At 41.0% G+C, this 24,338-nt stretch overlaps 1 protein-coding gene across 11 annotated transcripts; it reads right to left on the reverse strand.

The window, feature by feature from the left end:
- Positions 1–4,160: 4,160 nt before the first annotated feature.
- On the reverse strand, positions 4,161–24,338 carry ARFGAP1 (ARF GTPase activating protein 1). Of its 11 annotated transcripts, XM_030289033.4 has the most exons (15): positions 24,206–24,338; positions 20,692–20,755; positions 19,739–19,848; positions 18,614–18,785; positions 17,586–17,686; positions 16,827–16,913; positions 16,230–16,332; positions 14,814–14,870; positions 14,596–14,628; positions 13,265–13,294; positions 11,431–11,487; positions 10,059–10,118; positions 9,117–9,227; positions 8,869–8,945; positions 4,161–8,415 (listed from the first exon to the last, which is right to left on the reverse strand). In XM_030289033.4, the coding sequence occupies exons 2-15, from the start codon at positions 20,749–20,751 to the stop codon at positions 8,088–8,090; spliced, it is 1,386 nt and encodes a 461-aa protein (XP_030144893.3). In that variant the 5' UTR covers positions 20,752–20,755; positions 24,206–24,338; the 3' UTR covers positions 4,161–8,087. The 11 variants fall into 11 exon arrangements, with proteins under 11 accessions (XP_030144893.3, XP_030144894.3, XP_012425743.3 ...); XM_030289034.4 differs by lacking the exon at positions 13,265–13,294; XM_012570289.5 differs by lacking the exon at positions 9,117–9,227 and having other exon boundaries at positions 8,869–8,939.

Consider the following 24,338-nt stretch of genomic DNA (forward strand, 5'->3'; position numbering starts at 1 on the left):
TGCAAGACAAAATAATTTGGTTGGCTTCAAAGTAATAAATGGGGGTATCTTTGTTGCCCTTAAAATTGTAAACAAATACAGCTCAGTCCTGGTTCTCCAGAACTACAAGGAATAGAACTTCAGCTTGGAAAACAAACAAACAACACTGAAAAATTAAATTCTCCCATGATTGCATTGCTTCGGGACCTGCACCTTCAATGAAAACACCACCAAGTACTCACCTTCTTTATGAACTAATAAAAGTTTTCATTGGGAAAAAAGAAAACCAACAAAGAAAAAATGACAAAAAAAGAAATGCTAGAAATGCTCTTACACAACAAGACACGGAACTTTGTCACCTCCACTTCCCCATTCCTCAACATCAGAAGAAACATTTCAAACAGTCCTTAACTTTTAGCTCCCATACCAGAGCGTGGGTGTGAGAATTCAAAGCAGGGCAGAGGAGTTTAATTCCCCCTGATCACCCTCAGGGTGTTTTTAAATATCAGGTGTTGCAGACCATGGGGACAGGGACACAGAGACTCCCTTGTCCCTGCTCTGGGACATCTCTGGGAGGCACTTCTGCTGTCCCAGCTCCACAGAAACCTCCCAGGACTCAAGGATCATGGAGGTCTTTTCCAGTCCAAATGATTCCATGATTCAGGGAGCTGCAGACTGCAGAGCAGCACTCCGAGCTCCTCAGCATGGTCTGGCCACCCTGGTGTGGGTCAGGGCCATGCCATGGCCAAATCCAGACCCACATTTCTCTCAGAGAAGCAATGCTCAGGCTTCAGAGGTGGGAAAGTCTCCAGTCTCCTGCTACGATGGGAATGTGCTAATTACGTTACAATTAGCCTGGACTGAACACAGCCAAAGGAACCACGCCTGGCAGGGGAACTGTAATCCTATCATGATCCATTGAAAAGAGCTGTTGGCTATTGCCAGCCTGTGTGGGGAGCAGTGAGAGACAGCCCTGTCCCAGCCCTGCACCACCAGTCTGCTCTTCTTCCTCACAAAGGGCTTACAGTGCTTTAACAGCAAGGGTCAGGATAGCAGGGATCACACAAAGCCTAGATATTTGGTATTTGTTACAGCCTGAGCTTTAAACTGCCTCCATCCAGCCTGGTGCACTCTGGCTGAGAGATGGGAGAGCTGGAATCCCAAGGCAGTAAATAAAATCAGAGGAGTACCTGTGTGTGGTTGCAGGACAGGAATTTGCCCTGTGATTGCTTAATGCAGCATGAAAGTGCCAGGCAGGAGAGAGGATGGGGCTGTGGGTAACAGATCCATGAGCAGGAACACATTTCCAGCCCTGCATCCAGCTATCCAAACCTCACAACAGGCTCCTGCAGAGCCACCCATGCCCAGTGACACAATCTCCTCTGAGGAAGGTGAAGTGACAAGTGAAGATGTGCCATCAGCTCTGAAAGGAGCATCTTCATAGAATCATAAAATCACTTTTGGGTGGAAAGGACCTTCAAGGTCCTCTAGTTCAGCCCCTGCTCCACGGGCAGGGACACCTTCACTGGGTCAGCATCAAATATGTGAGCTGGTGTTGTCCCAGTTCTTCCTCAAGCCCAGTGCAAGAGAGGGTTTGGGTGGCCTTTAGCAGATGGTAAAAGCCCTTCACAACCACCATCAGAGAGAGGACAGGCATTTAACAGATGTGGGAATGGGGCAGTCTGTCCTGCAGAGGTTTAATTTGACAAGCTGGGATCTCACCAGCAGCCTAGGTTACACAAGGAGTATTTATTCCACTCCTTTGATATGCTTTGTGCTCCCTCCCAAGGTCTGGGACCAGCTTAGAGACACACCTTGGTGTGGGCAAGAAGCTTGGGAGAGTTGCAGCAGCCCGAGCTTCAGATTCTATCTCTTGCTGCCAGGCCTGCAGCAACACTGGGCAGCTTGACCTGACTGGTGAAGCCCTGTCTGGGCAGACTAGATTTGTAATTCAAGTCCAGTGCATTTAGCTGCTCCCTAAACGTGACAGCTGATGGCTGGAGTCAATAGGCAATTTGTGAGCACAGAATTAAAATAGCAATTCCCTCTTGAATGCTATCAAGCTTCAATGCAACAGCAACACACAGAAGAGGTTCTGTAAGGAGGAAAATTTCTAGTTTGACCTTGATCACAACAGCCTTTATATAGGCTGGCACATCAATTTACATATATTAACCACCCATGTCAGCAGAGTAGGGGAAAAAACATATATACAAGTAGGTTTTGCCCTAGGTACTAAAACACCATTCCATTGAAGGCAAGATGAGCAATCCAGTGCAGAACTGCTGATATCAAGCAGCAGCACTTCTCAATCAGAAGTGGTGAAATTTTTTTCATAAAAGACACACTCCAGCCTTTCTGCTTTTCCTGGCAGAAGCTGATTTATCTGTTGTAAAATTCACCAGCCTCAGCAAGGCTGCTCTCCAAGGGAGCACACTTTGGCAGGGCTTAGAGGGACAGACAAGAACTGGTTTCCAAAGTGTGCAGAGCTGATAGCACTGGATTTTCCTGCTTGAGCAGCAGTCACCATCCTGGTGAGGTACAACATGATTGTTCTTGGCAGTCCTTGCAGCCAGCCCCGCCAGAGACTCACTCTCCCACTCATTCTCAGCAACTGCAAGTACAAGGAGGCTTCTCCTTGGAGATCTTTTCAGTATTTCTTTCATCTCTTCTGTTTTTAACCAGTTTAAACGTTGTCATCAGGGCTGTGTTGGTGAGATTCAGACTGAAAGCAAAGCAGCATTTGAGGATAAATCCGGGGTGGTTTCATCTCACCTACAGCAAACATCAGCACCTTGCTCAGAGGAGGAGCTGACCTTTCTTTTCCTGCTTTCCTGAGGAGATGCAGCTTCTTGCTGGCACAGCCAGGCAGCCTCTCCTGCAAATCAGTGACTGACCAGCTGAGGAACGATCACACTGCAGGTCTGTCAGAGCTGCAGCGTTTACAGCTTCCCCACAGCACAGCTCCATCTCATTTTCCTCATGGGATTTTCAGTTTTCACCCCATGGCTGCATCCTGCAAACCTCTGCCAAAGCAGTGGGGAGGTGCAGAGCCTCAGGGGGGTCCTTGTGGAGTTTGGGGGGTGATGGTGAAGCTCCTGAGCCCAAAGCCTGCTGCAGATGGCTCCTGTGGACAAATATTCTGGAAGAGGTGGGACAGCACAAGGAAGGAAACCAGGACACATGCCCAGTGCCTGCCTGCACACCTCAGAGTGTTTGGTGTGTGCCAGGAGCGAGCCGTGGAGCCCAGAGTCACCTTCTGAGCCTGCATCTGCCTCGGAGGGCACCTACACAGATCAGCAGTGGCAGGAGGCTCCAGCTGGACTTGCTGCTGGCTCTGGGATCAGAGCACAGAGTGGGACATGGCAATGCAGCACTGACCTGTCCTCCCTCAAGTCCAAGCATTTTGTCTGCTGGTCTCAAGTGTTTTCTAGTCTAGACTCCACTTTATCAGCTTTTACTGACTGTGCTCAATCTGAAATCCATAATGAATATCACTGCTTCCTTGGTGTTTTGTTTTTAGGTCATTAACTCTGGATGTTGTCAGAATAAAGGGCAGTTTACTTCCCATGTGAAAACTTTGCACCCCACTCAGCAGCCCCTACAGGAAGGATGGGCACAGCCTGTCCATGGAATAAATACCCGTGATGTTATCAAAAACTAATGGCCTTTTTTTTAGTGTAAAAATCAGTAAAATTACCTCTACACAGCAAGTAGGATTCAAGAAGATATTTTAAATTTGCATGAAATGCAGTCATCTGGAGTACTCAGGTGGCTCTTTGGCTCATGGAGGAAATTGGAATCTGAATGTAGAACACCACCACAGCTGAAGGATTTGTCAAAGGACTCTTCTTGCAGGAAAACTGCTTTAAAAGTTACCTTATTCCGCTGCAATAAGTGCCTCTGTAGACAAGCTAATAAAGATTACAGAGTACATAAATTTATCTGCACTTTAATTTCTATTTATAGCTGTCCTTAAATAAGGAGGCAAACAATGTCTCCAAACTGTTCCTAAGAGTTTGAAGTTAGACTGTGAAATTCCAATGAAATAAAATGATGTTTTTGGCTCTATTAATGTTGGCAGCTTCCTTTCTCCTTTGTTACTGGCGGGGAAGAATATACCTGACACCAGTACCTGGGTTGAAAATTAACGGAGTCTCCTGAAAAAGGGCTGACCACCATTGTGCTCCAGATCTCTTTGCTTTATTATAATACTTTTTAAAAGATGACACTGCAGTTCAAGTCCAGAACCACTCTACAGAACAATGAATAGTGTTCACTGAAATCGCCATTCCTGTGAACTTCACAAAAAAACACTGCAGGAAAATTAAAGATACAGTACTCCAGACTGACCAAGTTTCTGCTGGCATGGAAATGAAAGAGGGTTCTGCAGCTAGAGGCCACTCAGCCATTAGGACCAAACTCTTAATGGCCATGGAAATGTTCATTTGTTTAAATCACTGATTGCTCAAACCTTTACCTGGGTCACTGAAATTTAGTATTTCAGACAGAATAAACTAAGAAATACTGAAGTACTTGTGTAGACTGCTATTCTCCAAGATGATCACTGTATCTTTAAATGTATCCTGGATTAAACAAAGGTTTTATCTACACTTGTTAAATTATTGCACAGACCATTACACTGACAAGTACATTATGAACCCATGGAATGTTACAGTCTGGCCTGGAAAATAAAAGCAGCAGCATTGTCCTTGAGGTCTCAACCACGAGGGAGAGCTGGCCAAGCACTTCTTGAATTGTACTCATTATTAATAGGTTTCAATACACAAATAAAACATTTTAAAATAATCACTAACTCCCAGAATTATGTCTAGGAGCATTCTCCAAGACTTTCACTGTTTTGCAAGTGGCACTTAGTTTGATTTCTTGCCATTTTTCTTGTATCAGACCACCCGCAGGAATCCAGCTGCTCTGTATTTTCCAAAGTTGAAGCCATACAAAGAAATAAAAGCTTGGGTCACCAGGGGATTTGAAATGCAATGCAAAGCCACTGCAATGCTCAACTGATGCAGCAATTTCACCTACTGAAATCTCCTGGCAGTTTAAACCTGTGACTTAGGGAGGGGATGGAGGGGAGCAGAGCCCTGGTCACCCTGCCCAGGCAGAGCCCACGGTGACACCACAGCCCTGCCACAGCACAGGCTCAGATCCACGGCTGGATCCTCACTCAGCCAGGCAGCCTCAGCTCCAGCAGCCTCCTCTCAACGCCTCTGCTCCTCATCAGGCCAAAAGGGGAGGGTTTGGGGAGAGGAGGAGGAATTAAAAAATAATAAAGTCTGATTCAGAAACACTTGCTCTGCACACACAACTTGATGGGATTTTCTTCACAGTGCAGAAACCTCCCAGCTACCTACTCTGAAAAAAAAAAGTAAAATTCAATAAAACAGTGGGTGTGCAAAAAAGAAAATGCCTTTGCTTTGTCCTCTCCTCTGGAAGGCATGATCACACATTCAGGCTCAGAAAAGTCATTAAAAAATGCCCATCTGCCCATCAAACTGGCCAGGTGGCACACAGGTTTTGTGTCTGCAGTTACACCTTCTGCCATTATATTGGTTTATTTGGATCTTCCAATAACATCTTTCTGTCAGTTGTAGTACTTTGTTGCTTCCCTACAACACTGCCGAGAGAGATGGCAACTGTTCTGTCCCTGTCTCAACAGGAGGAAAAGTCCTTACCCAAAGCTTCTGCTTGAGCAGGGCTCTGGCTGTTTGATTTATAACATAAAAGTTTCAAAAGCTACAAAAATCAAATCAAAAGAACAAACAAATGGCTCATGCCAATTGTGGCTGCAAGTGATACATAAATAAACCACTTTTGTCCCAGGCAAAGCCCACAGCTGAGGAGAACGTGCACACACACATCACAATACCAGTGACTGAGTGGACTGAAATAAAGATTCTCCTGCCACAAGCCATTTCAAGAGGTTTATGAAAGAGAAACTGTAATAAACTTGCACAGAAGAAGCTGAATCTGCTTCAGACTGGGCAGCATACACATTGACAAGGAGGCAACAGAGGTGTAAGCATAAAAACAAACAAAGTTATGTTTGACATGCAGCTAAGCTGTGACAAAGTTATACTTGGAACTGGAGAAAAAGTAGAAAAAAATCCTTTTAGTCAGGCTGTGAACTGGTGCCAGTGGTACCGTGAACAGCACTGCAAACAAAGAGCTGTCGTGCCTTTGGCACTTGCACAGGGTGTGTGACAGCAGGGACACCTTGGGATGGCTCAGCCTGGAGCAGCACTTGGCTCTGAGCAGCTCTGGGTCCTGCTGCAGAGGCTCAGAGACCACCAGCTTCAGACCACACTCTCAGGAGAGGCAAGGGGGAAAAAGAAATCCCAGCTCTCACAGAACAGGGCGAGAGAAGACTGGAATAATATTCTGTTCACCATGTGAAAGATCCCAGGAATACAAACACAGACTCAGGCTGTAAACAGAGCTACTTCTACTCAGAATTAAACCTTTAAAATCTGCTACTTATGAGGAAATTAATTTTCTGTCCTTTTAAAATTGTTGATATTACTATCTGCTCAAAAACCTCCATGAGGAGTAAAAGAAGTGGAGTGTTATTTAAGGTAATTTTGACACCTTCAGTCGGTTGTTGAACAAATTAACCAGGTTTTAAAAGAAAAGGCTTTTTAGGTAAGTAATAGGATCTACAAGGCTCACAAAAAGAACTCCATGCTGGAAAAGCAAACCACAGAGAACATCATGATTTGAGTTTTCAAGTGAGCTGACTGTTTTCGTGCTCAGGGTAATTCACAACCCATCCCCCAAAATAAAATGGGATACCTATGACATCTTTGCTGTTCTAAGTCACAATCTCTAGAAGTTATGGTTTGTGTCATGCAAAGCGAATTGTTGGGTCAAAACTGACACGACTGAATCTCCTGTTCCAGTCCTTAATGCTGACCAAGAGTTTCTCATGTTTCCAAAGTAGTGTTTCTTTAACAAGTTCCAGGAAAAAATGTAGATAAATATATGACAGAAACAGAGATACAGCTTGACACATTAAAGAATCATTTGGAAAACATCTGTTTAAATTAAATTTTACTATTAAATCCAGACATTGACTCATCTTGAAAGGGGCTTCCTGCCAGGCTTTTTCCTCAACGTTCTTGTATTTTCCACCTATTTTTTCTTGCTGGAATCTTCTTTATAATTTTTTCTTTCACTGCCAGGTTGCCAAACACATGTCCAGAAGGACATAAGCAGCAAAAAGACTTCATTTTTTACCAGCATAACAAAATACTACACAGTAAGAAGGAAGAAAGAGAAAAAAGAGTACATAAAATACTCAAACTGGGGCAAGGGTGTAGGTGAGGAAGGAAAACACAACACCTTTGCTTTTCTGTGTAGCAGAAACTACAATTGAGTGCAAACTCAATCCATTGAGTAAGGTGGGCAAGTAGAGCCATTCTGGATATCCCTTGAGAGCTCAGGTCAAACATACAAGTTTACACAAATAATTATCTTGCTCTAGATTCCTTCTGAATTCTAAAGGAGAAAAATAAGTTTTCAACTACTAAAAAAAATAATGTCAGAATGTTTAAAAACAAAGCTCCAATAAAAAATATGTTAAAGACCATCTTGAATTGCCAGAGCAATCCATAAGGCATTAGAACTCGATGTATCCAACTGCAGCTTGCCCAGTTAGTGGCTGTCTTTCCAAGTCACACCCTGTCCTTTCTTTGCATTAAACACCCCAAATCTCAAATTAGATGAGGATTGGATGAACACCTATTAACCTACACATGCAAGGTTGTGCCATGGAAGTGTCCTTGCACAGATTTCTTTCCTTTAACATTTGTGTTAAGAAAGTTGCTGTAGCCAGCTCCAATAGTGCAAGGAGAATATACTTATCACTATCCTTAAAAAAGTGAGAGCCACCTTTATGTAAGAAAAGATTCAGATGCTACTTTTCTTTTCCCTATACCAGGGTATAAGGAAGGAGAATGAATGGGAAGCACAAACAGATCAGAAAGGTCAGCCATGATACTCCAGGTGTGTGTAAAACTTCCTCCCCTCCATCAAACCAGCACAGCCTCCTTTTCCCTGCTGCTGTGCAGAGCAGGGTTAACACAGTTCTAAAATTCATCCCACACATTTTTTGTTGCCTTAGAAGGTTTTCTGGTCTTGCTCTCCCCTCCTGTGTTCTCCCAGTTGGTCTCCCAGTTTTCCCAGCTGTCGCTGTTACTGTTCTTGTTGGAGACTGTTCCTGAGCCCCACACGTCCCAGCTATCCGAGCTCTTCTTCTCTGTGGAATTGTCCACATAGGTCCAGCTCTCGCTGCTTGGAGATTTATGAGCTTTTGGTGCATCTGAGTTGCCAAAGGTCTCCCAGAAGCTTTGATCTACAGCATTGTTCTGGTAGCCCTCCCCTCCACTGTTCTGGTAGCTGTCTCCCTCAGCTGGTCTTTTGTGGGGTGAGGGGGAAAGGAAGGTAGAAATAAATTAGTTATGCCAAACATAACAGTAAAAATAAATGACACCAAAGAAAGCCACAATTCTACTGCTCTTTGCTTAAAAAAACCCTTGATGGTAAAGGAAGAACTAAATATTGCTCCAAACGACATAAGCTTGTTGTCTAATTCACAGATTTTTGTTAAGAGATTTAACAGGTCCAAGGAAAGGGAATGTGCATTTAGACTAAGTTTTAAACCAAAATATGTGCACTGCTTTGTTCTCAGTTTAAAAACAGTTATAAACAAGGTTATATTGAATTCCTCCCTATTACATAGAGGACTATCAGTAAAGACAAAGTAAGTTCTTAATATTGAAAAATTACCTTTCATTACTACACTGCAGAGAATGTACAGGAGATAAAAATATATTTTCAAAGGGATAGAAAGCAAGAACAAAATATTACCTGTCAGTATTATCATCTGCTTTGCCTGAAAAGAAAGTGGTGACATCTCTCCATCCCCTACTCCCAGCTCCCTGAACCTAGAGAAAAAAAAAGACACTCTATTCATTTGGACTGAACCAACACCTCTGCCAAGTCCAGCAAAAGCCAGAACAAATTCCTCCACTTGTTCCCATAAATTAAACACTTTTAACTCAGAGCTCAATAAGGTTTTTGAGGGGCAGTTAACGTGGTGGATGTAAAGAACATACATTTGACAGCACTGTGCTGCTGGAAGAGGTGGGAAGTAGGTCAGGTTTAGGTTTTTCACCCATTGTTGCAACATCTTTTGAATTCTCTCCTAGACTTCCTTGACAAAAGCACTGGAATTAAATACATAAAATTAAATTTAATGAAAACACTGATGTTTTATGATTAATGTAACTGGTATTTATATTTCTACTGCTCTACACAGCTACTTTCACTTGTTTCAGCATTATTTCGCTAACCGCATAAAACAGGCCAAAAGCTGAGTCCTAGAATAGGATTAGAAATACAATTTCTGAAGTGACACTGTGAAAGGTACTATTCTGAGTTAGAGACAGGGAGGATGAATCCCAGAATTCAGCCTGAGAGCTTCCAGGCTCTAAACAGGACAGGTAACATAATTTATTTTATTTTATTCAAACAGTACCAAAACCTAAGACACTGAGCCGGTCTATGGGAGAGTTTCCAGTGCTGACTTTCCCAGTGCTAGCAGACGCACACACTCCTGGGTAACACCATGCAAGTTATGCCAGCAGGTGTTAGTGCAGAATTTCTGTGCTTGGCAGCCTCAGACAGCACTTACCACGTCACCAAGGCAGCGGAAGGCAAAGGAGAAAGGTGCAGAGCATTAGCAGGTTTTACTGTACCCGTGGAACACAAGCTGTCTCCATATTCTCTCACACATTTTCTGTGTTTGTAACCACCCCATGTCCTCATTCACTTTACTAAGAGGACACCACCATGCCTGTGCAGCTTTAAACACCCCAGCAGATGTGCTGCCTGCTGAAAATTCCACTTGCTGCCTGCTGAAAATTCCATTTCCAAATTTCTCTATTCAACACAAGCACAGACCAAAGCTGCACTGGGGTTTTGTATTATTTTTGTAAGAATATGGAGACTGGCTTGACTTGTTTGGCCTCCTGAAAGCCAGGCAGGCCACCTCATACCTTGCTGGCCAACTGCGATACCCCCGTGGTGACCTCCTCAAATAGTTTCCCCTCTTTCACCTATGTGGACCAAAGTATTGGTAATTAGTCATAAAACAAAGTATTACTGAAACCTTCAGACAAGCTCATTTGTGTTTAAATGTCAAGAAACCCAACCCCAAGCTGAAATGAAACAGATTTAAGTCAAAACTAAGTAAGTCAAGAAAATTATATATTAAGTCTGTTGATCTATAGTGGAGTGAAGCTCAGTCCTTTGAGTTCATGGGAATTTTCTGTGGCTAAAAACCCAGTTTGAGGAAGGTATTACACCCAGTTTAAGAAAGGTATCATTTAAACACAGTTCAGGTATTGCTCAGCAGTAGTGTAAGGATAAAACACAACTACAAAAAACATCTGCAAACATGAAGATTTATCAATATATTACACTGCATATAAAGGCTGCATTTAGAAATGTAGCAGGTCCCTTTTATTGTCTATCTTTTATAGATGCTTATTTAAATATTAAAAGGGCTTTGAATTTTGGTGGAACACAATACAACAGGTAACTTTCACCACTTAATAAATGGCAGTTGTTCCAAAGCAAGTGACTTTGCATAACTATAGAGAGAATACTTTTTTCATAAAGCAACACTTATTTAGGACTAACAGCCCAATATCCTAAGGGAAATTTAACTCTCTTTTTTAAACACAAAATTCATAATTTCTCATTAAATTGCCCTACAAAATAAAAATCATCTCAAGGAAATGCACCCTAAAAAAAACCCCAGAAAATAATGCATCTAAGCCCTCTGAAATAAGCTGTGGGTAATTCTAGGGAATAGAAAACCAACTACAGTCTTCTCCTGTGGTTTGAAATGCCATGTAAAGAATGGCAAATTAATAAAGGTAATGGAAGAGGAATTACGTTTGCAGTATGATTAAAACATTCTTTTCAAATGGCTCAAAGATGTTTGACCAAATTAAAATAAAGCTGGCAGGTAGGTAAAACACTAGGAGCTTAACACTCCAAGATACACAACTACTAATAGATATAAATACATATATACATATATATATACATATAAACAACTGATTTTATATCCATTTAGGGTGCATTTCCCCCTTGTTCCATCTTCCATTATTGAAAGCATGACATCTATAAAATGGTATCTAACAAGAGAGAATGTGACAGACTCTGGTGGACACGAGAAAGGAAGGTGGAGGGAGTTTACCTTCATGAACATTTCTCTGATAACAGCCTAACTTGGAGTTGTTTGATGTCTCCCCTTTACAGAAAGACCCCCTGAGAACCTGGGCAGCTGAGGTAGCAGGAATCAACCACTCCCTGAGTACAAGCATTTTTCTGCAAGTCATTTACTAGATCCAAAATTACCTTTTCCTGTGCAGGTTTGAGAACATTTTCATTTAATGTCTGACCTAACTCTGAAGCCTATTTAAAAGCAAAACAAAAACAAAGTCAGTTATATTTTCTTAAAAAAAATAATAAAAACCCACAGCCCACAACTTCTGCAGGCTCATTTCTCAGCAGTATCTCCAAAAACACAAGAAGCCTTTAGCTTTGATTCATACAAGCAGAATGAGTTGAAAAGCACACACAGCAAAGTGCTGCAGGAGACACTAAAAGACAATAAATTAAAATCAGATACACATGGCAATAGATGCCCAGAGCCCAGGCAAAGTCTGACCTTGCACTGGAAGCAGAAGCAATGGTGCAATCTGCAACAGTTTTGAGGATGGGCCCCTTGCTAATACCTGCAGCTGAATATTTGGAATAACTATCTTTATCCTCCCCTTATTTTTCCATACTAATTAAATTACTCCTAGAATTAGATCTTTTTGGCTAATTTCCCCCCAATTCTTCTGTCTTATAGTGCTCCAATTATCATCTGTTAGTAAGAGCCCAAGTGTTTCTGAGCAGTACATAAGAGCTAAAGCTGTGACAGAAGATTCTTGTTATTTCCTTTGAAGCTCCAGGCTTGCAGGGAGGAAAAACAATGAACTGCAGAAATCTGTTGCAATCCAGAACAAGATGCACAAGGATATTGTACTTCAAAGGCATCTTACAAAAATGTAAGCCCATGGTCCAAGTCACAAAATTACTTTCCTAAGGCAAAGCTGACAAGGACAGCAGGTTTAGAAGAGTCTGAAATCATTCCTTGCCCACTACTATAATAAGCCTTCAACAGACTTAAATTTTCTTCAGAATTGCCATATCATTCTAAGTGCCTCCAGAATTATCCTGGTTAATCCAAAAGGGCCAATATGCCAGGCATAAAGTTTCATTTCCTAAGGGTTCATATTTTATTACTACCATTGGTTAGGCTGTGAGCCTTCACTCATGTTCTAACTGGGAATGGAGCACCTTCAACATCTTTCCTCCACAGACTCCCAAGTGTCTAAGAAGCCTTTCCCTAAGCCACTGCATTCCCAGGATCTCCCCCTTTCCCAGACATTAGCTCCAGTACTTCTACTCCTTACAGGATAAAAATTCTTCGAGGAGCAAAGGCAAAAGGAAATCCCACTTACACCTAGTGAGAAACATGAATGCAAATCACAAAGGGATTGTTGCCTGTGGAAGCGAGGCTACAAAGTGCTTAAGGAAAACAAGAAGGGGGTGTTCTCACCTTTGAAAAACCCTCTGGACTCTACTGAACACAGCAAAGTGCTTGTTTGATAATAAAGAGTTTAATACACCCAGACTAACAATTCAGGTGTCCAAGTGGAGCCACTGCTAGAATCAGGAAGAATTCTTATCTGATCTCTTACTCATAATTTTGTAAATGGGGAATGGAAAAATTTGGCTACAACTTTATTTTCATCTAAATCACTTCACCTTTCCTTCCTATAGCTGAATTTAGGACAGCACCCTAACCACAATAACAAACATCTCATTCAAGTGTCTGCCTTCCAGCAACACCCAGCTCTTGGCACATTCCTGGGGCAGACATGCAAACAGAAATCCTGAAATCATCAGAGTGTGGACAGCAGCACAGTCAATTTTCAAACAGTGCACAGCTTGGGTATCCCTATCCAACTTCACAAATTTTAACTAGGTTTGCAGAAATGTTACCATACAATGCACACAACATTATTTTAAACAGGTTTGATATAAGGCAGAGAAAGAAAAGACAGCTCAAGAGCAAATGCACAAATTCAGCACGAACAGACAAGGAGTCCATGCACAAGAACAGATGTGAGGGTGTTACCGGCTCTGGCTGCTGCTTGTAGCCCCAAAACTTTACCCAGAGAGCAAAAGAGAAAAGAGCAAGGAAGGCAGAAGCAGCTTTTAGCAAAAAATTGGCAGCATTTTTTCAGGCAAGTTAAGTATCATGAACCTTTTTCAACTTTAACATCTACTGACAAGAGAAACAGTGAAATGTGTTTGGTCACTGGGCCACACATACACCTTTAACCAATGTAGTCCATCAAAACTGTTTTAAGTCTGTTCTGCAAAGGGTCAGAAGTTTCAGGAACAAAATTTAACCTTCAGTAACTCAGCTTAGACTGTAGAACATCATGTTGCTGTAGTCCTTGTCAGTAGATGTGATGAGCTTTTAAACTTAATATTATAGTTATTCATAATACTAAAGAAAGAGTGGCTTTCATTACACAAGGAAAACTGCCAGAGGGAGTGAAGAGGAAGACCTGTAGAAAACTTCATTTTTCGTAAACCAAGCAGTAAATATTTCAAAGCATTGAAGTGGGAAGTTTGGGTGCTTTAACAAGTCATTTTTGTTCCAAACATCCCCAGGTTTGGCCATTTGAAGGATTAATATCCCAGTGCACAGACCTCTCTGAACACCAGCACCTGCAGCTGCACATTGGTTTTGAGCAATACTTTCTATGCCTATCAGAAAGCCAACCAAGCTAATGCTGCACATACACCAGAGTTATATTATAATTAAAACTCCTGAACCATCTATAGATATCTGCATCTCACTCAGAACTAGGCAAATTAAGAATCTCTATTATTTTATAATTTTTACATTTGAATTTAAAACTTTTCCTTGCAGACAGATCTTACATATGTCAGAGCTCTGTGTAATCAGCTCTGTCTCTGTTTTAACCCCAGTTTGATAAATGAAATTCTTTTGTCACTGCTATTTTTTAGAACATACACAAGGAAGATGATTCATTAATAATATTGAGCAGTTCACACTTGTAACATCTTATTAGGCTTTAGCCATATAAGCTGGCTTGCACTGTATTGTATCACCAAGAAAACTACTTTAAGCTAGACCACATTTAAGATTCACAGGAGTAAACCAGGGGTATGCTGAAGTTTGCAAGCTCTGCAACCTCTCCAATACATCCAACAGGAACAAACAGCACAGTATCCCTGTTTATCTCTTGCTTAATTTGATCACTGCAGCTGATTGCAATTCCCATGGAATTAAAAGCTAGAACTAAACACTACTGGGCACTACGAAGGAAAAGCACACTGGTCTGCTGATGATCACATCTAAGTCAATTGGAGCAGGCAAACACATGGCACTTAAAGACAATTAGATGAAGTAAGAGCTAAATCTATAATCACCTTTTGACTTGCTTGAGATCCAAATCTGGTAGCCTGTGAAGAGAAGCAAATACATGCAGGTTTACCTGGAATAAACTTTCAAAGACATGCATTTAGAAATGCTGCATGATCCTCTCCAAGGTAATGGAGCTTTGGCAGAATTTCACAGTGAAAAGAGAATACCCATATCACCACCTCTGGCATTCCACTACTAACTAAACCACATTTTATTTACTTACACCCTCTTTAGCAGCTGAGGCAATTTTGCTTGCTCCAGTTGTAAAACTGCTCCATCCCTTTAAAGAAAGCAAGAAAGTCATGAGCTACATATGAACAGTAATAGTAAATAACCAAGTTTTCATTGAAAACAGATTAGCTGAAGTCAAAATGCTCTAATACAGCTTGTCCTGTATTCATAAGAACTACCTGCTACTGAGAGAAAAATTAGAGCCCCTCACTTAACTGAAATATAGTGATGAACTTCCAGTATTTGTGTGAATTTGAACAAGCCAGAGTGTTTCAGATGTTACTCTGCTAAAATGGCTGCAAGTGTGGGGAAAAATCATTCCATGCAGTGGAAGACAAATTGTTTTCCTCTCCAGGATGAACATCCATGCAAGGAACTCAGCCTCCCAGAAATACAGGACTTCAGGACACACTGCAATGTGTGTCTGTGCTCACACGAGGGCATTCCAGCCAGGACATTCAGGCAGCTCCTGGGCTCAAAGAATGGCTCACAGGAACGGTGTCGCCTCTCCTTGGCTGTCTTAGCTCACCTGCAGTACACTGCAGCTGTGCTTTCTGATCTGAACTTTCTGGCCTAAAATCTGTGAGATCCTAGAAAATATCTGGTGATCTATACCAAGCAGCCTGTGGGATCACCTGGAATATAGTGATCAACCTGTTCAAAGGTCAGGCGTTACCTTTCTCTGGTAAGTTCTAGTGAAATTATTCATTTTTTTTTAAATAAACAGTGGAACCTGGTGTGAGTATTTAGGTAGTGAGGCTCTACAGAGGACTGTCGGCCACTAACTTTGGTAGAATACCTCATTGTATTTCCAAATGACTCCAAACCCCAAATATTGCTCAGCAGTATGACTTTGTAGCCCATCAAAGCAGCAGTATGGCCCTGACTGCCTCTAACTTTATTCCCATTTTAACAATGCATCTTTCACTATCTCTACTTGAATCACGACAACTGTTCAGCCATATGCTGTAATCTCTTCACAACCTGTCACAAGTATTTCAAATGTTTTCATCATTGCTCAGGGCTTCTGGCACCCACATAAACACACATTTCAGTTGTCTTCCTCTGAACATCCCTAATATGGTTAACAGATTTAGAGCTATTCCCCACAGGTAATTACATGTTTTTCCTTCTGCCCTGTTGATTATTATATCTTAATTTATTGCTATATCTTCACTCATTTCTATGAACAGATATCAAACATAATTCTCAAGTTCTGCTCAAGTTTCTCCTTTTTGCCTGTAAAAGTCCACCAGTATCTTCTTTACTCTTAGGGAATACAACCAATACTCTGCATCTCACCATATCCACCTGCAGTCTTAGTTTCTCCTCTCCATTCATATTCTCCTATACCAGGGGCTAAATGAGAAGAAAACAGCAATTCAGAAAGCTCCAAGCAATTCCTTACCGAGTACAATGAGGACATGGCATTATTCAGGAAGTCATCCTCTCTTTTTGGAGGGTTTACTGTGTTCCCAAACCCCACATAGCGATTCTCTTGGCCACTGCCACTAGAAGAGGAATAAACAGTGCCTGTATCAGCATGCAGCCATTAAAAACATTAAACAAGAACTGAAAAGCATGGAAGGATGACAATTGTTTTTGCACATAGAAAAGAAAGTCCTGTAGCAGCCAGCACCCAAAATATAAAACTACTCACTTCATAAAAACACCAAGGATCCACTGAGGAATCCTAGCTCTATATAATTTCCTCTGTGGAAGCTAATGTAGTCTTAATGATTCTCCAGGTTTAACAAATCACTGGCATCAGAAAGCTGAGTAAATCCTAATAAAGTGATACATGAAAATGAGAAAAGGAATGAAAGAAGCTTTATAAATGCCTCTTTTAACTCAAATTACTGTACAGTAAAACACACAATCAGAATTCCCTGGTTTGGAACCCACCACAATAATATTTGGAATCACAAACTTTTTCTTCAATGCTTCAAACATTTTATTATGCTAGAAAGAGAGGCACTCAGAAAGTCAGTAAATATTACATTACCCTTGGTAGGAGCTGACATCATCATTTAACCAGTCTTCAAAAGCCTTGTCAGAAGAGGCAGCTGCAGTCTGAGATTGTCCAGCAGAACTGAAATAAAACATTGAAGAATCAAAGCCATGTTAAGCAAAACCCACCAGCTCAGCAGTGCAGCTTGATGTATATCACCATAATACAGGTTAGAAATTGATTATTTATTTCATCTATCAAAAAGGGAACTCTAATGCAACCACTAAAAGGCATGAAGCTCTTGTTCCTTTGATTTACAACAGCTTTTGCAGTTAACTAGGATATTTAGTGCACAGAGTAACAAACACCACATGCAAAAGCAGAACAACAGAATTGCTGTGGTAGAGAGCTTTAATGCTCCCCTGGTAATAAGCAGCAGAAGAGAAAAGTCTGTTTCTTTTTCTCTGGCATCCAATCCCAAACTGGCACAACACCACAGTTAAGGTGAGGATGTCACACACTACCTGTGAGACACACAAATGTCTAATTTCAGGTGCATTACAAGTCAGAATAAAACAAGCATGGCTTCGTCCCTGCTCTTGCTCACTTCCTTCTGCCATGGTTTAAGGCTCAGGTGCAGGGGGTGAGAATTATTACAAAAACAAAGTCCTGTTACTTCATACTCTAACTCCAGCTTGTTCAGACACCAGCACCAACAGGGTAAACCCAGCAGACAAGAAACCATCAGGTTTTGATGTTTTGTCTGTACCTGATGCTGTATCTGTACCAACATTAGATCAGCAGGGCACGTACCGGTGAGCAGAAGACAGAGACATTTTAGGCTGAGGTGGGGTCCAGTTCCTGGCAGGAGAAGTTTCAATGGACCACTCCTTGCCTTCAGCTACTGTAGCTACCTACAACAGGCAGAATAGTTAAGAATGCCAAGTCAGAGATCTCATACAAATTAAAAACTGGTTCTGTAACAAAAGGACAAGTCATTTTTCCAATTTGCTACTGGATCACTTAACCTTTTTTCCCACAAGACACCAAATTTTTTGACTCCCAGGCTGTGATGTTGAATTGAGCCCTGGTTTTATTTCAGGCAACTGATATACAAAATTAAGACAATTTCCTCAAAGGGGCAGGTTTGGTTTGAAGAGGAAAGACTGGATTAATGAACAGATGTAAGCACTAATCACAGAGTAATGGAGGAACAGAACTACATTATTGTTGTATGTTACTACATACACTAAAGTTCTATCAAAAATCACTTTGGATAGAAATGTACAGCTGAAGTAGTGAACTGCAGTGAACTGAGGACTGAGATAGCTCCACTGACTAAACAGCTGCAACAAACTGCAGCACTGAAAATTGGAGCTACCTCAGCTAAATGCAGAAATGAAAATTTCAATAGAAAACTCTTACAAGACTTGGGAAGAAGGACTCTAAGACCTTTAGGGTCCCAACAGGGCAGTCCTGGACCGCCAGCTCTGAGGTACCAGACCCTTGGAATACCCATGGGCTAAATTAGAAAGTGTTACTCGAAATAAGGAAGTTAGTGCAGAAAAGCTCCTGCCTGCCCACGACACTCTTTTCTAACCCCACCTCATCTCCCAGGCAGGACAACGTTCCTTTTCTCTTCTGCTGAATACTTGAGCCATGAACTCATTCAGGTTTATATTAACTCTTCCAGGATTTCAATCTCTTACATTTACCTTTTCAGGAACCACTGCAGCAGTTCAAAAAACTGCAACTTTTCCTCCTTTCAAAACCAAGAGTTTACAAAGCACTTTGGTATTTTCAGATCATAGAGGTGAGGGCTCACCTAAAACTGACCTTACCTGGTCTCTAAACAAAGCTGCAGCTTTGCTGTTGTATTTCTCTTGCATTGTCCAGCATGGATCATAATCATCTTGAGACTCCAAGAACTGTCGGAATTTGCTGTTACCTCCTGCTTTCATTTTCTCCAGCTCAATATCCTTCCACTTGTCCATGGTTACAGAACGCACAAAACTGAAAAGCAGGTTCAAAAAAATAAAATTTAGATCACAGCTTGTTATAATTTCATGCTGTACCAACAGTGATAAAAAAAAAACTTATTACAACCCATCTCAAAAGTTGAGAGTATAAACATGTTGGAGAACACTCTCCAAGTACAGAAAGACAGATCATCATAAGAAGGTGGGCAGATCCTCACTGAAATAAGCCAAAATCATGTCATTTATTGGCATTTAAAGGAGACAATCAACAATCAAGTGACTGAAAAAGCAGTTCCTTCAAAGTTCAGAAATTAATCTAGCCCACTATGGAACAGAAACTTTCCCCATACTTCACTCTGCAATTTTCTTTTTCTGTCTATTATGTATTTTGACGGTTGGACTTGATGATCTTAGAGATCTTTTCCAACCTTGGCAATACTGTGAGTCTATGTCCTCATCTCAGAAATTTCATATTTTCTTCCATGCCACATACAGAACAGTTCAAAATGCTCCTTTTCTATGCAACTTCTACTCACTAATGAGCTTCAAATCTTTAAAAGCAAAGAGTGTACTTCTGAATGGCCTCCTTGCTTTGGTGATTTCCAAAGTCTGAGTAACTGTTCCCTGCTTTGACCCTACTAAGTACACACTGTGAGTCTCCAGAACCCATAACAGTTCTTATTCCATAGACCCCATCTCAGCTGTACACAGTTCTTGGAAAACAACAAAAAATAACATACATATTACAAAGAAAAAAGAAATTTCCTGAACAGAATTAAGCCGTTTCTTAGATTAGTTTTATACACAACTAATTACAGACAAGGCACAGAGAGCAAAGCCCACTTTGGAGAGGAGCACGAAGCAAAACTGCCCATGAAATGTTGTATTTGAGACATTCTATACATTCCAAACCAACACACGCTGCTCACAGCCATAATGAACCCTGAGGAAATGTAAGTCAGTCCACAGTCTGTTGGAAAGGCTGACCTGAGGTGAACTCCCAAGCCTCGGTGTTTTCCTGAGCACTCCAGACAGATCCAAATTCCATAGGTCACACTCACCCACTGGGGGTTAAATGCACCACATTCAAAACAGACCTGTGAGAGAAAAACAGTTATTTCTGCAATCTGTCATCACTGTCCACGGGAAGTTTTCACAGCTCAAAAAGGCGAATCATGAAAACATCACACATCAAAAATAATTTCAGAAGGAAGGGCTCTTAGTGTTTGGAAATACCTTCCCTTCTATCATAAACTTCCTTCAGGTATTTATTTATGCTGCTTGGATTATAAAAATTACTGCACCAACTACAAAAAAACAGTGAGGAAATACAGACAAGAAAATGGAAAATACTGTGCAAAGAATTCATTTTGATTTCATTTCCACTGCCTTGAAAGTAACCAAACTGAATTCTTGAGGCTTCCTTGGCAAAATAAAAATGCAATATTTAAAGTCTGGAACATATTTTCAGTCACATCACAGTTGGGCAATAAATGATAGCAGATATAAACAGAATTTTTTCTTTAGAAATAGCTTTATTGTTCCTACAGTGCAACAACTTCAGTTTAATGATCAGATTCATCACTCAAGATTTAATGTATTGATATAAATAAAACTTAATCTTTCCATGGACTACCACATTTAAGGTATAATCAAGCTACTTGAAGGGGATCATTTTAATTTAAGTTGTGCCCCAGACACCACTTGTTGAAAAGACCTCAGGGGTTCCAGCCTCACTAGAACTTCTGAAATACTTGTGCTAAATATGCAGCAATGTATTGTAATATTGTAATACATGAGATATCCAAATTTCTATGTTAGCATTAGTGAGCCACAGCACAAAGACAACAGCAGCTGCAGCAGACCCCAGAGAACATATGGAGAAAGTAAAAAGCAAATTCAATCCTACAAAACTGATCTAAACATCAGAATTTTCTCACATTGTTCTCATCTTGTGCTCTGACTTCCTTGAGGACTTTCCTTGTTCTTGGACTTGCCATGATTCTGCAAAGGGAGAAAGAGAAACGAAGTCATGATGATGGATTTGATGCTGGCAGGACGCTCAGTACCTCACAAGCACAGCTAGTGACAAAGACCCTGGAATCTAAACCACTGACTCACAACCAGCTGCAGAGGAAAAACAGACAAACCAAAGCACCATAAACCCCACAACCTTATTTTTCCATTTACTTCGCACTTTTGGGGCGATTTATTCATCTTAACTCCATCAGTGGAAGCTGTAATTCAGGTATGGCTGAAAAGTGGGCAGGGGGTGATAAACACAGGAATTCTTTTGTCAGAAGTGGTATCGAAACCAACTGTACTGGATGCTGCTCCCAGGCCCATCCACTGCCCTTCCTGAAAGCAGTTCCTCACATCCATGATTTCACTGATCACATGCACACAACTCATCAGACCTACACAAAAAATAGCAGAAACTCTTACACTTCAAAGTGCAGAACACATTGCTTAAAGAGCCCCTTACTAGATTATAAAAAAAATTGTGATTTTCCAGAAATATTGAGTTTGGTTGTCAACTGAATTCTAAGAAATTAAGGCAATTCTTGGGACTTTTTACACTAAATAGTATTGTAATTCAACAGGCATATCTCACTGGCAGACCTCATCATCTCACTCTAATTTTTATGACGCAGAAAACAGCAGGGAGCAGTGGCATGCTATGGAGAAAATTCACATTAAGACAAAAAAATGTGATTTACACACAGTAAACAGCCTGGAAAAACCCAAAATATATAAAGCACTCATGATTTGAAGAACTATAGTGTAGGGTACAGCATAAGGCTGCAATTCAGATAAAAAATAAACTCCTATTATTAACTAATAGCATCATATTTAAATTAACTTTAAATAAATAACATCTTTTTTCTCCCTTTTTACTTCCTCTCCATCTTATAATTTCTACTCCAGAAAACAAACTTCTAAGGCAGAATTCAACAAGGTGACTAGAAACAGCACCAACTACTAAATATCAAGCTTATTGGCCAGTCAAGATACAAAGCATAAAACAGCAAGTTGATATTTTCACCCAGCACTGGTTGGTATGAGAGGCAAAAAGGCCTTTAGGAACTAGTTCACTGTGCTGTTTGACCAAATAATCAAATCAATAAAATTAACAATCTCACAGTAATTTTAGAAGGTAAATGACTGTTACAGACAACAGCCCTAGGGGATGGAGGAAGTATTTATCTTAAATAAATCAAGGAAGGGTGTTTAAAAAGGTAAAATGCTACAGGTAAGGAAAGACTGCATTTGGATGACTGACAACAACTTCAATCTCTAAAGCAAAGCAGTACAATAAATAGTTCTGTGCATCACCTGCTAAGATGACGTGACTCAGTAAGGAAAAGCTCAGTGTTGTATCTACATACTGCCACTGCTAAAAGCAGAGGGTGATTGTAGCACAAGTCATTGCTTTTTATCTAAAGCACTTATTCCTCTGTAAATATCTTGTTAACAAATGCTTAATTCTGTGGAATTTAAGGTGAAATGCTTTCATTGATGTTTAGAACGTGCCATCTTTTCAGCCTTAATTACTTTGTATTGGGCAAAACCAGGAAATTGTAATAAACGTCAATGCAAATAGTGGTGAATAAAATCTTCTTGCCATCCTGCATTAAAACAAAACTAAGCACAGATTTTTATCAATAATCTACTAAAAACTGTGTAATTTTAAGAATAGGAGAATGAAAGTGTGTCAAATGACTTCTCATATAATTAAACACACGTTTTCCAATAGCATTTCAATAACATTTAACCTTCCACAACTTACTCATGTGCATGTCAGCAGGGAGGGAAATAGCACTATATGCATTTGCTCATGTCCTAAATAAAAACCATAAAGACATTTATATGACTCCCAGTCTCTGCCTTCAATTCCACTATCTGTCCCTGGTGAGATAATGTAGAATTCTTCCTCTGCAGTACAGAAATTAAGTAAATAACTCAGCAGGAATAGCCAGACAGACAACAGTGCACCCTCTGGGCCCTCCTCTCTGCCATTATTGCTCTTTGCATGCCAACATCTTTTCCTCAGGAATTAATTTCCCCAGTATCTTCCTGTACATTATTAACAGCCTCCAAAGCTCCTCCCTTTGGTTGGATGTTCAATCCTCTTACTCCTGCCCTTCCTTTATCATTTTTCCTCATTTTTTTTACAGATTTTCAATCAGAATAACCAACAGAGGCAGTCTACATGCAGAGGCCTGCCTCAGTGGGAAACCAGCACTGCTGGAGATGAACAGGAAAGCCTCTTCCCACTCCAACTCTGCACATGCCAGGAATTGTCTAGAAAGCAGAAAGTTACATCCATCCTCCAACAGCCAATATCCAGCCCCCTCCTGAGCTTACACATGAGTTTCAGATCTCCAGCTCCAAGGTGACAAAGGAAGCAATTGCTTTTGGTTCTGCCATAACTACCTTTTTTTAAACAAAAACTGAAAGACTTAGGCGAACTGCAGTCTGAACATACACCCATTCCACACGCACCAAGTTCCCTGCCCAAACCACATCTGTCTAGTGGGAAGGAAGGGCTTCACCCACACCAAGAAAAGGAGGAGGCAACTAAAGGCACTAGCTTTTCATCTTGTCCTCCCCCACCAAAGCATTTGGAAATAATGGACAAAGTAAAAATGTCATGTTCTAAGCTTTCTAATAGGTAACACCTTTAGAGGTGCCTAGTTTACTTTTAATGATTTTCTCACAAAGTTTTAAGGGTTCAAATTATCATTGATCACCACCAAAAAACTGAGGCTTGATAGCTGACTGGATATATAAGCAGTGCTTAAGTATATAAACTTTATATACTTAAACCAGTGTTTAAATATATAAACCTGTGCTGTTTAAGTTTCATAGCTAAATAACGAAGAAAGAAGCCACCTTAAAGAAAAATACATTGTTTTGATCTAATAGAAATAGACATAAGCAGTAAAGAAAAGGTTTCATTTCTGAGTAAGCTTCCATTTATGAATATAAATATTTCTGACAAGGGTTCCAAAGTGGAAAGAGTTTGCTTTATGTGAAGCTATCTGACACTCTTATTTCCCAAACAATCTGCTCCCAGAGCAAAACCTAGATGTTCACCATATGAGTTTTCTGGTTATGAACTCTTTAGTTTGCTAAACAAGGCAAAAAAGGCAGAAGTGGACTAGAAGCGGAAATAATACATAACAGGACTCTGATACAGCACGAAATTCGGCGTCAACCTGCAAAGGGCTTTGCGCTTCAGCACACGAAGAGTCAGCGGGTGACGTGGCCTGGTGCCTTCATGGTGCCCAAGGCTCCCTCTGAGTCCCACCAGTGCAAAAAGGCCACAGCGGCTGAAAAAACCTTGGCAATCTCACAAAGCGCCCATCCCCACGGAGCTGGCACGGTTCTCCTTCGCGAATACATCAAAGACCGGCGCACACTTTTAAAGCCGAGCAGTTCCACACTCACCCAGCGCCTCGCAGGGCCGAGAGAAGAGCGATTCCTTCAGGCACACCCGCGGTACCCGGATCCCAGCGGCGTCCTGCAGCCTCCCTCCCTCACAACATGGCCGGGATCCGCCGAGCCCTCCGGCCTCTGCTTT

Source organism: Taeniopygia guttata, chromosome 20, assembly GCF_048771995.1.
Source record: "Taeniopygia guttata chromosome 20, bTaeGut7.mat, whole genome shotgun sequence".
Classification (NCBI taxonomy): Eukaryota; Metazoa; Chordata; class Aves; order Passeriformes; family Estrildidae; genus Taeniopygia; species Taeniopygia guttata.